The sequence below is a fragment of the Mauremys reevesii genome, linkage group 2 (assembly GCF_016161935.1).
Source record: "Mauremys reevesii isolate NIE-2019 linkage group 2, ASM1616193v1, whole genome shotgun sequence".
Classification (NCBI taxonomy): domain Eukaryota; kingdom Metazoa; phylum Chordata; order Testudines; family Geoemydidae; genus Mauremys; species Mauremys reevesii.
The window spans coordinates 280,100,321-280,117,095 of record NC_052624.1 but is presented as its reverse complement, the minus strand read 5'-3'; the positions used below and the strand labels follow the sequence as shown (position 1 = coordinate 280,117,095).

The window sequence follows — 16,775 nt, the reverse complement described above, 5'->3', positions numbered from 1 at the left end:
GGTGGGGAAGGAGGGCAACCCCTGGTGGCTGCAGCAGCAGGTCTTAAGAGTCCTAAGCAAAGTCAGTGCTTGCAGTCATTAACACTTAGCAAATCACTGAATTGCACCATCACTTGTGGCTGTCACCTGTTTTCATAATAGGCAGGATGCTAAGAGCTTGCATGCTATGGCACCGCCCAGCAGAGAACATTGACTAGGGAGCAGGATTAGAGCTACCTGTGGTAGTCCTGAGCCTGGCCATCCTAGCAGTTGCCAGCTGTCGGTCCAGGGTAAGAGTCTGGATGGTTGGGGGGAGGAAACTGACAATAAATATTATTTTAAGTGCCATTGTTAGTCTCTTAGAAGGTGCGTTTTCTGCCTAAGGCGAAGGCAATGCCTGCTGTTTGGTGAATGTAAGTAAATGTAGGATTAATGTTTTACTTGAAGCGATGATGAATAGTGCTTCCTATGGAATCAGTCTGACAAAAGTCAAGGGTAGTGTCAAAATGCCTTGCTGGTTGTTATTGTCTAGGGAAAAAATCCTAATACTGCCTTCTGTTGAAGATCAAGCAGCAACCACAACAACAATCTTTTGCTTTTCAAACAGCATCGCAATCCTGGAGTTAGACGTGACAGATTTATAGGTCTTTTCCATCCCACAGCTGATTCATGATTGTTCCCTCCAGTCTATTCTCCAGTGCTTTCTCCAGTTCAGTTTTCCTTCTTCTGTCTTAGGTATTTCCAAGACACCAGTCACCGTGGTATCAAAAAGTCATTTAGAAAGAGACACTCTTCCACTGTTTAATAGATTTCACCCTTAGGAAAGATTGCTTCCCATCCAATAGCAATGTATGTAAGCGCGGTTTCATATCCTTCTTCTCCTACACCCCTTGCAGCCCCTAAATAATTCCTCTCCCTCCTTCCTCGTTTTGCCTCCTTCAAATGCCAGTAGGTAATAATCAAAACAACGAATAAACAGAATTATCATCATTCATATGCACAAGTGGAGCAAATGACACTATGCAGAATAGTCAATAATAATCAACCTTTCAATTACTGTTAATGTTTACACTTCTTTTCCTTCTCCTCAAAAGAAAATAAAAGACACCACCCAAGCCCCTCCAGCTCCCTGTAGTGTATTGGTAAACACAGTGCTAGTAGACAGAAATGAATCTGGCAGGAGGCAGTCCATTACCCTGGGAATTATACTAGGCTGATTTAAGGGCTGCGTGTGCTCCATGGTAGAGAAGGCAATGAAAATGACGTTGCTGTGTATACAGAACATCACACCGAAAATGGGCTTAACTACGTCGTAGGTGGAGAATTTTAAACAGGAACAATTAGATTACTATTGATAACGTGTAGCATGAGAGGTCCTTCCTCAACACTTCTCCTTTCAAATACCCCATTCTAAGAAGATAGAATTAGGAGTAATGGGATGAAACTGACCAAGGCGGTTAGAGGGCACAAGGGAGAGGGCATGGTGGAGTTCCACTCTGTTATGCCTATCCACCCCGGGGGGGTATGTGCCCCCCACCCCACCATGAGGCCTGGGGGGAAATGCGGAGAAGAGCCAGTCAGAGACTCCAGCGGTTAGGGGCAGAAGCAGCCAAAGCAGGGACCTCTGGACCATCAAAATTGTGCAATAGTCTCTGACTTCCTCTGCCCTGTGCTGATTGGCTGTTTGCTCCAACCCACTCCCTCCCTCACAGCCTGCTCGCCTCAGCTTCACTCCACACTTGTTCATTTTGGCCTCTTCTGCCCCATCTTGTCCCCTTCATCCTGCATCCCTAAACCTTTCCATTTAACTGAAATTAAACTCTCTCCAAATTAAACTCTCCCTCTCCCCCCTCCACCTGAAATCATGCAACTAATATGGCATTTGCCACCATCATATTGTTCACTCTGCTTGTATGTTTTCCTCTTCGCTGGCTCATAAGAATGGCCATACTGAGTGAGACCAAAGGTCCATCTAGCCCAGTACCCTGTCTTCCAACAGTGGCCAATGCCAGCTGCCCCAGAGAGAATGGGAAAAAAATAGGTAAATGTCAAGTGATCCATCCCCTGTCACGCATTCCCAGTTTCTGGCAAACAGAGGCTAGGGACGTCATCTCTACCCATCCTGGCTAATAGCCATTGATGGACCTATCCTCCATGAACTTATCTAGTTCTTTTTTTAACCCTGTTATAGGCTTGGCCTTTACAACATCCTCTGGCAAGGAGTTCCACAGGTTGACTGTGCATTATGTGGAAAAAATACTTCCTTTTGTTTATTTGAAACCTGCTGCCTATTAATTTCATTTGGTGACCCCTAGTTCATGTGTTATGAGAAGGAGTAAATAACACTTCCTTATTTATTTTCTCCTCACCAGTCATGATTTTATAGACCTCTATCATATCCCTCTTTTCCAAGCAGAAAAGTCTCAGTCTTTTTAACCTCTCCTCATATGGAATACCATACCCCTAATCATTTTTGTTGCCCTTTTCTGAACCTTTTCCAATTCCAATGTATCTTCTTTGAGATGGGGCGACCACATCTGCATGCAGTATTCAAGATGTGGGTGTACCATGGATTTATATAGAGGCAATGTGATCTCTTGTTTATTCAGATTTTAAGTTCTTCAGGACAGGGATTGTCTACTATGTGTTTGTACAGCACCTAGCACAAAGAGGCTCGGGTTCTAGGCACCACAGTAAAACAATTAGTAGTAGTAATAATGATCAGTAAACACTCTACAACAGTGGCACAACTAAGAGCTGCCCAGTAGCAGCTGTAAGTGACATCAGGTCTGGCCCTAACAATCAGTTCTCATGCAGGAGAGAGTCTGCCTCAGCTTCTTTTCCTCACTTTAACCCAGGTCTTCTCAGATAGGCCTATTCTCTGCCCTCACCTTGCTTCTTATTCACCTTATGCTCTTACAAGTCAATGAACAGTCAGTGGACCCAGAATCATACTTCCACTCAGTGCAGTGGATCAAGCCTAGTGTTTCACCTTACCTGCGCACACCAGCCCCTGCTGCACACCATGAATGGATTTGTGGGATTCAGCTCAGAATATACACTCAAGGGTTAGAGAATTGTTAGGGGTGGGAAGGATGCAGAGCAGATTCCTATATTCTAAGTCTGAAAGGAACCACTGAGATTATCTAGTATGACCTCTTGCCTAACATGGGTCATAGAACTTCCCCAAAACAATTTCTGTTTGAACTAGAGTGTCTCTTTTTAGAGAAACATCCTTCTTGATTTAAAAATCAATCCGGTCCATTCCATTTGCTTCTGTTCTCTTAAGATTGAATATGTCTGTTCCAGCTTCACTGTGAACAAGGCTTTCCTTTTTTCACCGCATAGGATACATTTTGCTTGTAGCTAAACGCAAGTGCCGAGGCCAAGATCTAGTATTGCCCTGTAGCTATTGGTAGGTGTGCTCCCAGATATTGTGAAAAGGAAATGATATGTGGAATGGGTGTTAAATATAATTTGTACACCAGTCAGACTAGGGCTACATTCCCTGCTGAGTGAGCATTCACATCCCTGAAATTGTCTCCCTGCCACCACAGCTACTTTGAACTGAATAAGCAACTTGTGCTACTGATAGTTCACCCAAATAGAAGGTTAAATGCAAGTAGTTCTACATGTTTCCATAGGAACATAGGATTTGTCATGTTATAGCAAACAGGTGATTCATCAAGTCAGGTACCAAGCAGTGGCCAGTCCCTGGTGTCTTGTCTGGCTGGGTTCTCATCATCATGTTCTCCTGAGGGTCTCCCGCACAAAGCTATAATTCTCTCTCTCTTCCCTCCAGTAAGAAGAGATTGCCAAATGTGAGTCTGCCAGCCATATTATCCCCAGGAAAAGTGGTCAGTGACTGAATAGACCTGAGAGAATCTCGCATGATTGCCTTAAAGAAACCACAACCCCTGCCCACTCACTCCTAAAGCTTCTGAGAGTACAAAAGAGAAGGGATTATTGTTAGCTCCGAGCATGGGAGAGGGAAGACTAGACTTACACCTCTTGACTGGGACTTTCTGAGCTCATGCTGATTGGGGAACAGGATAAAAAGTACCTAAGTGGAGGCCTGTACAGTCCTGCAGAACTGGTGGCTTGTGTGTGGGTATGAAGGGGTTAAAGAATAAACAAAACCCGATGGATGCACAAGATTGCTTCAGAGCACAGCTTGGGTGGGAGGGCAGGGAGGAAAGCAGGTCCTGCAAATGCGGTGTCTGTGTCTTTTCAGATAAATCTTTAAAATGGCCTTTTTGCAATAAAAGGTTGACTAAAAAGTCTCTGTGGGAACACACTGCCTGCTGATCTCCACAAGCTGCTGTCTCCTGAAAGCTGCCCCAGCTGCAAAGAGAGGAACAAAGGCACTGATGCCCTTGTCACCACTGGAGTCACTTTCATGGCAGCCAAGAACAGGAGGAAACCTTCTCTTCCTTTGAAGCTTTGGCAATTCCAGACAAAATGTGTGCCGTGCTCTCCCCTTATTTTTCTTGCTTGCCAGCAATAGGATTACTGACTATTAAGCTAACAACTTCACTCCCCCAAGGCAATCCTACTCATCTGTTAAAAATAAATAGGTAAATACAAAAACGAGTTGCTACATGGAATTAATGCAGCCGAAAGTGCGAAGAGAGCACATTGCTGGGGAGTGCCGTGCAATTTTCTTGGCTATTCAACACCATCTGTTTAATGTCACTTAGATTAGATCATGCGCTGATTGCGCTTTTAACCGTTTTTTTCAAGGCAATGGGATGAAGTCAGAGTTCTTCTGCCACTTGTAATCTCTTCCGGAATCCTCCTCTCTCCCCTCTTTTGAAGAGGAGGACACTGGAGAAGTTTGCTCACGTTGTTACTGGAGTCCAAAAAGACTATCCCAGAGGAAGATGATGATACTGGATTCTGGGTTGAATGGAAGCCGTCTAGGCTTATGCAGCAGTTTGTGAGCTGGAAAGTTTCTGCTGCGTGTGATGTCACTCCTGCTGCAGCAGAGAAGCAGAATTCCTTTGCCTCCTTCATCCCAGTGGCTTAGATTTGAAAGGGATCGCTCCTGGCTGAGCTTGTCTGGATCAGCGTAGTTCTTCTGCCAGCTTGCACGTTCTCCTCTTTCTGACCTCTTCTGATGCAAGCAGTGGATGTGTTATTCCTGGACTTTAGCAAAGCTTTTGATACGGTCTCCCACAGTATTCTTGCCAGCAAGTTAAAGAAGTATGGGCTGGATGAATGGACTATAAGGTGGATAGAAAGCTGGCTAGATCGTCGGGCTCAACGGGTAGTGATCAATGGCTCCATGTCTAGTTGGCAGCCGGTATCAAGCAGAGTGCCCCAAGGGTCAGTCCTGGGGCCGGTTTTGTTCAATATCTTCATTAATGATCTGGAGGATGGCATGGAGTGCACTCTCAGCAAGTTTGCAGATGACACTAAACTGGGAGGAGTGGTAGATACGCTGGAGGGTAGGAATAGGATACAAAGGGACCTAGACAAATTAGAGGATTGGGCCAAAAGAAATATGATGAGGTTCAACAAGGACAAGTGCAGTGTCCTGCATTTAGGACGGAAGAATCCCATGCACTGCTATAGACTAGGGACCGAATGGCTGGGCAGCAGTTCTGCAGAAAAGGACCTAGGGGTTACAGTGGACGAGAAGCTGGATATGAGTCAACAGTGTGCCCTTGTTGCCAAGAAGGCTAACGGCATTTTGGGCTTTATAAGTAGGGGCATTTCCAGCAGATCGAGGGACGTGATCATTCCCCTCTATTCGACATTGGTGAGGCCTCATCTGGAATACTATGTCTAGTTTTGGGCTCCACACTACAAGAAGGATGTGGAAAAATTGGAAAGAGTCCAGCAGAGGGCAACAAAAACGATTAGGGGGCTGGAGCACATGACTTATGAGGAGAGGCTGAGGAAACTGGGATTGTTTAGTCTGCAGAAGAGAAGAATGAGGGGGATTTGATAACTGCTTTCAACTACCTGAAAGGGGGTTCCAAAGAGGATGGATCTAGACTGTTCTCAGTGGTACCAGATGACAGAACAAGGAGTAATGGTCTGAAGTTGCAGTGTGGGAGGTTTAGGTTGGATATTAGGAAAAATGTCTCACTAGGAGGGTGGTGAAGCACTGGAATGGGTTCCCTAGGGAGGTGGTGGAATCTCCTTCCTTAGAAGTTTTTAAGGTCAGTCTTGACAAAGCCCTGGCTGGGATGATTTAGTTGGGAATTGGTCCTGCTTTGAGCAAGGGGTTGGACTAGATATCTCCTGAGGTCCCTTCCAACCCTGATATTCTATGATTCTATGATTCTAAGATGCCCAAAAGCATAACGGTCTGTGTCAGCAGGGAGGAGTTGATGGAGCCTGGCTCTGGAGTAGCAGGCGAGCTCTGCACTGGGCTGGTTAGGCTCTCAGACCAGAAGTGGCATGGTAATGCCCTAGAGGAGGGAGTGAGGACAAGGAGCTGGGGGAGTGAAGCTCTAGGAGCTAAGGGCTATGGGCTTTGGGGGGCAGATTAATGGGTGGTGTAAATCCGTAGCATCAGTGGGGTCGGTGGAGCTATACTGATTCGCACTAGTTGAGGGTATAGTCCATTAGCTCCCAGTGTTGGTAGCTCTGGAGGTGTCCTGTTGGCGGGTGCTAACAGGGCTGGATGACCTCTCACAACCTCCGTTTCAGTTCTAACACAAACGCAAAATCATGTGCTCAGGGCATATGCTAACTGTCTGAATCATGCAGAAAACACTTACTGGAGACGGAAAAGCAATTATTATCCAGGGTTGGACATCAGCCGGAGCCCTTTACAAAAATTTCCAGTGCAGCTCGAGCTAGGAGGCAGAGAAAAGTGACATGAGACAGAGTTGTCAAGGAGACAGTGTCATGGCTTATTATGAAACCAGCTGTGGTTTTGAGTAGCTAAGTGACCAAAAGAAAACTGCAATCACCCTCTACTACTGCATCGCTCTGCTAGGGGGAGTGATTGTGGCGGAGAGAAGCAGTGGGGTCAACTTACCCAGAAGCGAAAGATTTTTTGGCAATGAAAATATACCCCTGGGATCGGAAATGTTACTTACTGTTTAGTCAGAGCAAAGCATACAGTGTAATTGTCAGAAAGCTGCACTGCACATTGCCACTTGAATCTAAGTTGCTTATAATGGCCCCTGGAACTTGTAGCTTTGGTGGCTTCCTGCTGCCACATGCCCTAGACACCTGCAAATGTATGTCTTCCTACACTTGGTTTCAGGGGGGTGAAGGGTTAGTAGTCTTCGGTTCACCTCCCCACCCCAACTTAACCAAATACTTCCTCCGTTTGCCAGAAGCTGGGCATGGGCAACGGAGGATGGATCTCTTGATGATTACCTGTTCTGTTCATTCCCTCTGGGGCACCTGGCACTGGCCACTGTTGGAAGACAGGATACTGGGATAGATGGACCTTTGGTCTGACCCTGTATGGCCATTCTTATGTTCTTAGATAAGGCTCTGGGCTGCTCCTATCTATATATGGTGGAATCTCTCACACAAGAAATGTTCTGTTTGATTTCGCTAATGACACACAGAGATGAGCAAGGCTGGTCTTGTGGTTGAGGCATTGGAGGAGGGGCTCATGAGATGTAGATTTAAATCCAACTTTGCTACAGACTCCCTTTGTGATCCTGGGCAAGTCCCTTAACACGTCTGTGCCTCAGTTCCCCAGCTGTAAAATGCGGGGGATCGCACTGCCTTTCTCCCAGCCTTGGCTATTGTGACTGTGGACTTAGTGGGGTAGAGGGTCGCTCTTGCAGTGTGTATATACAGTGTCTGGAACCCTGGGCCCCCGGTCTTGGTAGTGAAAATACTGTGTTACGTAAGCCATTCCCTTCCCAAAATGACTATGGGAGAGATCCAGTCTCGTACTCTAACCAGAAAAGGGATTGGGGGAGCTCTTTTCTTTTCCTCCCTCTGACCAGCCTGCTTCTGTTTGTTGGTGAGTGGGGATGGATTTGGTGTGTTCTCAGCCAGCAACAGCCGAGTGCCTGCATTTGAAGGCCTGATCTTGTGACCAGTTCAGAGTGTACAAGGGACATTTCGCAACAGAGGGGACATTTTGAGGGATAAACATGGTGCTTTTGAAAGTCAGAAAATAGGAAATTGGGTCAGCACTAGGTTTAGTATTCTCAAAACTTCAGATTTCAGCCGATCTCCTTCTATCCTGATCCACACAACTTCCAGCTCTGTTATAGTCCTGCCACTCACCGTCCCCAAAGTGCAGCCAGCACCGTTCAGTTCTGATCTATAGTATTGCCTATTATTCCAGCCCTGCATTTTCACCACAGCTCTTCCAGCGTACCTCAGTTCTGACCAATGGAACTTCCTGTTGTTCCCAATCCTTAACACAGCTCTACCAAAGCTCTGTAGTCCTTCTCTGCAACAGCCCATTGCTAGTCCCACTGGAATATGCCCTGCCAATGCACTGCAACCTGATGTGGAATATCCCCTGCTAAGCCAATCCTTGGTCACTCTTAAACTGTGATGGGCTGGAGTGTATTCTCAAGGGCTCCTTGCTAAAACTCTAGCATGAAAATGCAGGGAAGTGTGGAATGGCTGCTTCTAATGGAATTACACCTTCTTTGGGTTCTTGCCAGAGACAACTTCTTCCTGAGACCCATTAAACTACATCTGAAGAGCAAAGGAGTTTTTTTTTCTTTTGCAATAATAATGGACTCGACTGCACTAAATAGCAGATATGGCCATGTCTCCAAAAGGGGGGAACCCCAATGAGGTCTTCATACACACCCCAAAACTCACATCTGTTTATTCAGCTGAAATCTGTTCTATATCGTCAATAGACTCAGTGGCCCAAAGCTTGGTCCCATTAAAGTTTGAAAAAGTACTGCGCCAAACTGCCTTACAGAACATTAGCACATGGTAGCAGGGTCCACGCAGTGAGTTGGTGCCTTGTAGATTCACACCTTGGCTTGCTACGACTAACTCACCATGTAAACAGGTTCTTAACTGCCACTCCAGGCAGGGGCGGCTCTAGGAATTTCGCCGCCCCAAGCAGGGCAGCATGCCGTGGGGGGGCGCTCTGCCAGTCGCCGGTCCCGTGGCTCCGGTGGACCTCCTGCAGATGTACCTGCAGAGGGTCCGCTGGTCCCGCGGCTCCGGTGGACCTCCCGCGGCACGCCGCCCCAAGCACGCGCTTGGCGCGCTGGGGTCTGGAGCCGGCCCTGACTCCAGGCACCTAGATCCAGCATTTAGGTGCCACTTGCATTCATAATCCCATCACTCAGCTGCTGCCTAGCCCTGTAGGCCCTTAAAATTCATGGGCACTAAAATTTCCCTCAGTAACGTCACCTGGGTGCCTAGATTGGTGCCAGCAGCATGCATACTGCTGCTTGAGTCCTAGCGAGCTGCTCAGCACCTAGAATCCTGGTAGCATTCACAAGCTAAGTGGTCCCACACCTACCTTGTTTGCAGGGCCTGATCCGGTAGGTGTGCTCTTAGTACACCTACTCCTAGGCTGAGATGACCTCTCCTCCCTCTGCCCCCATACCCAACGGCCCAGTGGTTAGAGCACTCTCCATATATGTGGGAGAGCCAGGTCCCACTGCCATTGCTGCCTGATGTGGACTACGGTTTGTGCCCAGGTCTCCCACCTCACTGCATGAACCACTGGGCTCTAGGAAGGTAGCCTGGGGCAGGCGTCTCTCCATCTCTTCTGTTGCAGCTGGTTCACTTTGTATGAAATGAATAAATATTCCTGGGGCCAGCAAAGGAGAACGACTCTATGGCCCAGTGGTTGCAGAATTACCCTTTATGGGAGAAGACCTGGGCATCTGCTGTGCACCCGGCAGAGTGGAGATTTGAACTAGGATCTCCCTCAACCTGCATAAGTGCGCTAACCAGGGGGGTACTAGGTATAAGCAAGGCACCACCTCCTCATTTCTTCTTGAGAATGTGCTGATGTCGCTTGGGCATCTGTCTCCAGGAGATTCTCCAAGGCCGTGAGTCCCAAGTAGAGGGCGTTGCCTTCCTCCAGCTCAGAGTTAGGTCCTAGCTCCTTTTGATGGGCGGGGTTTAGCCCACATCCCTCTCCTTGGCATTTCCTATTGGCTGGCTTAGGCAGCTCCCCACTTAGCCTGCTGGCTTCTGTGAATCCCAGTCTTAGGCACCTAAATCTCCCCGTACAATGCATGGAGAGCGTGAGCGACTAACTCAGGGCTGTGAATGCCACAGGGTGACAGGGCACCTAAACGGTAGGGATGGCAATGCCCAAGTCCCCCGTGTGAATCTAGCCCAGGGTGTACGACCATTACATACATCACTGCTCCTAGGCAGAGATAGCCAGCAGTGCCAAATCTGACAGTGCCTTTTGTGCCATGGACAAATATCCACTAGGGACAAGGGTAAGAGGGTTTATATAACAAAAATAAGTTATTGGTAGCAAAGGGGAATATAGTTTATTTATCTGCACAACTTTTGTGGCAAATTAGAGGAAAAGAATTATTTAAAAGGGAACAATCTGTGTTGCTGGAAAAGCAGACTTTACTGAAAGCATCCCCTCAGCCCTGTAGATTACCTCTGAACAAGGCCTAGATAAAAACGCAGCTCCACCAGATTCACTGTGTCCACGGTGCAGTTCTCAGATTAATCTGCTGTCTGATTAGATTTAGCTTCAAAGAGCTCGAATATATTGTTGTTTTCCTTGGCTGTCATGTTATGTTTTTTATTTCTTCTTCTTCTTTAATGTAACCCAAGCAGACCTCCACAAAGCAAGTAATAGTGCAGTAATAACAATTATGCATTTATGTCATATCCCATGTCCAACAGGCTCTGGATAACTTGGTGTAGTACGATAAATAAAACGTCCACGCCCCAGTTTTCAAACATGGGGCCTTAAAGTAAGGTACCTAAGGCCCTAACCTTTCCCACTGTGAGGGGTGTGAGTAACTTTCATCATCTGAGAAGTCCCGTGCACTGAGCTCAATGGAACTACTGATATAAGTAAAGTTACTCAGCTACCTAAGTGCTGGGAGGATCTGTAGAAAGGCTGGCCTGGGGGTTAAAGCAGTAGACTACAACTCAGGAGACCTTTGTCCCCAGCTTTGCGTCAGACTTACTCTCTGTTAGACCTTGGGCAAAGTCACTTAATCTCTCTGGGCCTCACTTCCCTCTCTGTCAAGTGGGGGGAAACATCCATTGTTCACACGTGGGAGGTGCCCAGATACTGCATTGAGCAGGCTCTAAATGTTGGTTGAGGCACCAGCTGAATCCCTGTTTGCGAGACTGGTTCAGAGAAAGAGCAGGTGCCCGCACCCCAGAGCGCTTACCCCCAGCAAAGCTTTCCCCAAAAGGAAAAGAGTCAGAGGCCACATGACGTCCACTTTGCTGTTGCCATTTTAATTTACCTGGAGGTGTTCAGTTGCTTTGGTGCTGGGCAACAGCGAAAAGCCCCCCGAGAGTCTGCAGAAGAGAAGAGTGAGGGGGGATTTGATAGCAGCCTTCAACTACCTGAAAGGGGGTTCCCAAGAGGATGGAGCTGGGCTGTTCTCAGTGGTGGCAGATGACAGAACAAGGAGCAATGGTCTCAAGTTGCAGTGTGGGAGGTCTAGGTTGGATATTAGGAAAAACTTTTTCACTAGGAGGGTGGTGAAGCACTGGAATGGGTTACCTTCGGAGGTGGAATCTCCTTCCTTAGAGGTTTTTAAGGCCTGGCTTGATGAAGCCCTGGCTGTAATGATTTAGTTGGGGTTGGTCCTGCTTTGAGCAGGGGGTTGGACTAGATGACCTCCTGAGAACTCTTCCAACCCTAATCTTCTATGATTCTATGAGAGAGAGAGTAATGGGTTTAGCTTATCTTTGGGTTTTATACTGCTATCCCTCCTCAAAGTATCTGAGCGCCTTCCACGCAAAATCCACAGCACTAGCAAAGACCAATGGGCTAATGGTTCAAGCAGGAAACTGGAATCCCAGCTTCTCTGCCCAGTTCCGTTACTTGCTTACTGTCTGCATATATGCATAGTCTCCTAATCTCTTAGTGCCCATCTGCAAAATAGTCAGGATCAAGAGTGATCTCCAAATTAGGAGAACATACCAATGAGGAGAGGGTTGGATCGCCTGTGCCATGAAAGACAGTCTCTGTAAACAGGGAACAGAAAATGGGCCTGTATAATTGTATTAACAGAACATCCCAGTGTCCCACAGCTCAGGCAGGGAGGAGTGCTTTATAATAACACATATTGATATTATTATATGATAGATATGGTGCACTGAGTATGCAGCATGGGATGGAGAAATGTGAAGGAGCTCTGGCAGTGCAGGAAAGCAGAGCAGGAAGTAGGAAAGTAAGCAAGTGCCTTTAGTGACGTAGCGCAGATCTGAGCAGAGCACAAGGCAGAGAGGAGAAGCAGAACTTCTGTGAAGCTGCAGCACAAGGAGCAGGAGCGGATAGCACTGGGTGAGAGAGCAGTGAGGAAATGAGGGGACTGCTAAATTGCTGCAGTGAACGGGGAGGAGATAGGGAGGCAAGGAATGTTGCAAAGTGGACCTAAGTCTGCTATTGTGAGGCAATTGAGAATTCTCTCAAGTGTGGATTTGAAGCCACTTGCTTCTCCCAGCAGAAGTTTCAGCATGCGGCAAGGAAGAGCGTGATGTGCTCTGGCGATCTTGGCCAGATGGAATGGTCCACTGGGGGCTGGTCCAGCCCACAGACATTAGAGCAGCCCCGTGGCTGCTCTAACATGCACCTGAGGCAAAGCTGTGGTGCCAGCCTGCAGTTCGGTTTGATTTCAGAGAAGTGCCTATGCCTGCCCCCTGCTGAGGTCAGTGCTGGGGCTTGGCTCCTGCTCATGCTTTTAGCCAGAGTTCTACACATTGAATGATGAACGGATACTGTACTAGTCACAGGAAGCAAACGTCCAAGACAAACAAAACTTCCCCCATCTGGCATTCTTTTTAGCCCCCTGTAGTCTCTATATCTTCCCCCTCCACACCGAGCACAAGCACACGCAGCTATTTATCCAGATGACACTGCACTCATTTGACTTTTGAAAACATACAAGGACATTAAAGCTCATTTCCCCGACGGCAGTTAACCTAAGTGAACTACAGCCTAGCCGTTCAGACCAACTGCTCTCCATTATTAACACTAATGGGTGGGGGGGTGCCCCTTTTAATTTAGGGGGGTTGGAGCAGCAGGAAAGAAAAAACTAATTATAAACAGGCTGCTGGTCACTGAACTCCCTGAGTAGGGAAATAACAAATAGACTAGACACTGGAGTGGATGAGAGAGAACGAGACTGATCCAAACATACAGGTGAATGGAAAGACTCCCTTTGACTTCTGCAGACTTTGGATCAGGCCCCAGAAAATGCCCTGGGCCCCATTCTGCAAACAATTACTCATGCGAGTAGTCCCACTCAAAAGACGGAGAGTGAACGAATAAGATTGAATGAAGAATGTCAGATAGAGGGAGTGAGAGAAGACTGTGTCACCGAGATCTTGGGCTCCTAGCAGGGTGACCAGATGTCCCGATTTTATAGGGACAGTCCCGCTATTTGGGAAATTTTCCTTATATGGGCACCTATTACCCCCCATCCCCTGTCCTGATTTTTCACACTTTCTATCGGGTCACCCTAGCTCCTAGGTTGTTAAATATTATTGTCCTGATGTTAGATTCGCCTCCCTGGCCATTTTTATTTCTTAACATGTAAAGTTCAGATGTCCTAACTTGGCATAGTGCTAATGGCTTCAGGGTAGCAATGCCCATTGACCCCAGTGGAGGCCCTGTCCTGTCATTATTAGGTAAGCTCTTTTGGGCAAGGATTGCCTTTTTGTTATCTGTTGGTGCAGCACAGTGGGTCCTGGTCCAGCCCCCCCGGCTCCTACGAATAAATCACAATCATTGTAGGCACTCAGTCAAAACTTTACAATTTGGAGGGATAAAAATCCTTTCTGCTGGTCCTTAAAAGGGACTCACATTGCCCTAAATTAACCCCCAAATGAAGATTACACCATTCTGGCCACATGGCCCAAACTCACTCTCAGTTGGATTGTAGCCACAGCATCATAGGATCCATCTCCAGATATAGACACAAGCCAGGTTTGTGTCCCAGCCCAGAGATCAGCTAGTCCAGATTTAAATAGGTTTTGTAATGTAGATATTTTTCTGCCTGCAAATCGAGATACATAATCCCCACTAGTTGCACACCCTGCCAAAAATTACAGCTCCTGTTGGTACTGGAGCTTGTTTACATGTCAAACATATGGAGCCCCTCATCCCAGTGCAAACAGAAAGCTTGGATTCCAACTCCTCAGAGGGAAAAGCCAATCCAAGATCCATGGGATTTCATTAGGCTGAGCTCTGTCTCTCTCGCACACAGAAAATGTTATGAATACAGGCAGCTTGTCTAAAAAAGGCATTACTACAGGAATGGCTTGATTGGGCCAGATTAACTCCAGCGACTTCTTGCAGTGAGAAGAACAATGTTGAGGAACATGAGCAGCTGTGCATCAATTTTTGGACACCAATTTTCACTCTTTATGTGGCCAGTTACCATATTGATACATGGCACTTACAGAAACATCCATCTCCTTCTCGGAGCTTGTTCTGTCCTTTCACTCTTCTATTGGAGCTGGGTACGGCATTCCCTGGCAGAGTACAGGGAGAGAGAAGAGAAGGGGATGTTTTCAGAGAGCTAGGCAGATTTATATGATTCCTGCTCTGGCCTCTCCCCATAGCCTCTGAGCTCTCACGTGAAACACAGTCCAGTGTTTTTGTGACGATATAAGTGCAATTCATTTACTGAAGAGGAAGATTTTAGTGTTTAGTGTTTCCTGTTTACGTGTGTTCATGGCAAACCATGTGTCTTACTCTGTGCTCATATGGCACGTTCCACACTGGGACCCTGATCTCATTTGGGGCCCCAGGTACTAGTCTCATACAAATAATTGCTACTAAAATAACTCACGTGGGATTGTATTTTGTGGGTTTTCAGGGTTTGATCATTCTCATCTGTTTTGGTGTCTTGTTGGTTTACAGTAAAGTAAGCTGATTTTTTGAGTACATCTTCTGAAGGATTTCACGTATAGGCACCAATAAATTATTGGATTACAAAATAATAATAAACCACCTTTCCCCTTGCCCTCAGACTATCCACCTCATCATGAATGCACATAATAGAGCCAGGACATTTTATTTATATTGATGTTAGTTACAAATGTCGTGCGAAAGTGATCACTTACAGTACAGCCTGGTTTTATTATGTGGCCAAATGGCAACATGGTCTCACTTGCTAGATATGGTCTCACTTATGAGCTAACCTAGGGTTTGAACTCTGCTTCCTACTCATTCATGTCTAGTGCACCACTCCATTATTTTTTTTAAGGCCAGCCTTGATGCCTTCCTGGGGCTTGGCTCCACTGGTAATGCAAATAACAGTGCCAGAACACAAACCGCTGCCTAAGCTTTCTCCCCAAGCTTGGCCAATCCCTCGTCATCTCCATCCCCACTTCTGCCTCCTCCACGAGAGATTCTCTGCACTCTCCTGTATGCCTAGACTGGATTCAACTAGGCACACTTTGATGGGATTGCGTGTCCTACTGATTATGTCTTTATTTGGGAATGTCTTGACTAGCCATCCTTCCGTGGGCTGGCACTTCATATCAGCAACTCTCAGAGAAACCCATGAATACTTATCAGCTATCCTTATCTTTGCAGAGCACCTGATCACACCATGAAGTGGAACGGACTCTGAAGATACTTCACATTCAGGCCATATATCAATTTCTGCTTTACTGGATATGTGATATTAAAACTGCTGTAACCAATAAAGACTGTAATTGTATGAAAGAAAAGCTACGTTTTGTAACATTTATTAGTGATCATGAATGTTTTTATTTCCTTTATCTCCTTCACTGAAGACACACACTGTATTTGATCTTGTGTTATGGATTTTACTTGTCCTGTGTATCTGGGGAATGTTATTTCATTGCTGCTGAAGCTTGGTGTTTAGAGTGCTTGAATATGTATAACTGATAGTTCAGCTTTATAGGTTTTTTTCTTTCAACATGTTCCTAATCGCTAATTTTGTTCATTTAAAGCCATAAAAGTCAATGTGTTTTGTTGGTTTCTTTTTTTTTATAGGGTTTAAAAATAATCTTGTAGAAGCAGAGGAAATTCACATACAGTAAACCGCTGCTTTAGAAATTGCTCTTCCGGGCAAAACATGAAGACATTTTAGGATTACGCATATCATTAGCAGACAGATCAGTTGGATGTTTAGTTGATTTACGGTTTGTCTGTTGGGAAGAGAACTGTGTTAAGGTACCATTTAGTTGGTGCCAGCTGTGTCCACATGGGGCAGTTAGAGCGGAACACTTTGGTGTGCTGTGCAGCTCACACCCACGTAATCTGCACTGTAGCACAGGGTAGACATAGCCTTAGACTCTCAACTCTACATACACAAAACAACACCTCTTAAAGGCCCTGTTTATTTATTTTGGGGACACAGCAATGGAAGATCAGGAAATAAGATCAGTTATTTCACTAGGAGGGTGGTGAAGCACTGGAATGGGTTACCTAGGGAGGTGGTGGAATCTCCATCCCCATCCTGGCTGGGATGATGTAATTGGGGATTGGTCCTGCTTTGAGCAGGGAGTTGGACTAGATGACCTCCTGAGGTCCCTTCCAACCCTGATATTCTATGATTCTATGATTAAGCCCTACTGTACCTCGCTGGCAGGAAGTCTATGACTAGAGCGGATTTAAAAACAAACAAACTGGAAAACAATCTCATGTCATTGCAAATTGTATTGAAAATGTAATTGAAATA

General features: G+C 46.3%; 1 protein-coding gene across 4 annotated transcripts in view; it reads left to right on the top strand.

Annotated features, from left to right (window-relative positions):
* TSNARE1 (t-SNARE domain containing 1) overlaps positions 1-16,057 on the top strand; it is a 667,577-nt gene extending 651,520 nt beyond the window's left edge. For all 4 annotated transcript variants that reach the window (XM_039525402.1, XM_039525408.1, XM_039525403.1 and 1 more), the window contains one exon: positions 15,662-16,057. Coding sequence is in view for 1 of the 4 variants with exons in the window: in XM_039525403.1 (XP_039381337.1) it covers positions 15,662-15,698 (37 nt within the window). In the remaining 3 variants the exon portion in view is untranslated. The remainder of the gene's footprint in view (positions 1-15,661) is intronic.
* The last annotated feature ends 718 nt before the right edge of the window (positions 16,058-16,775 follow it).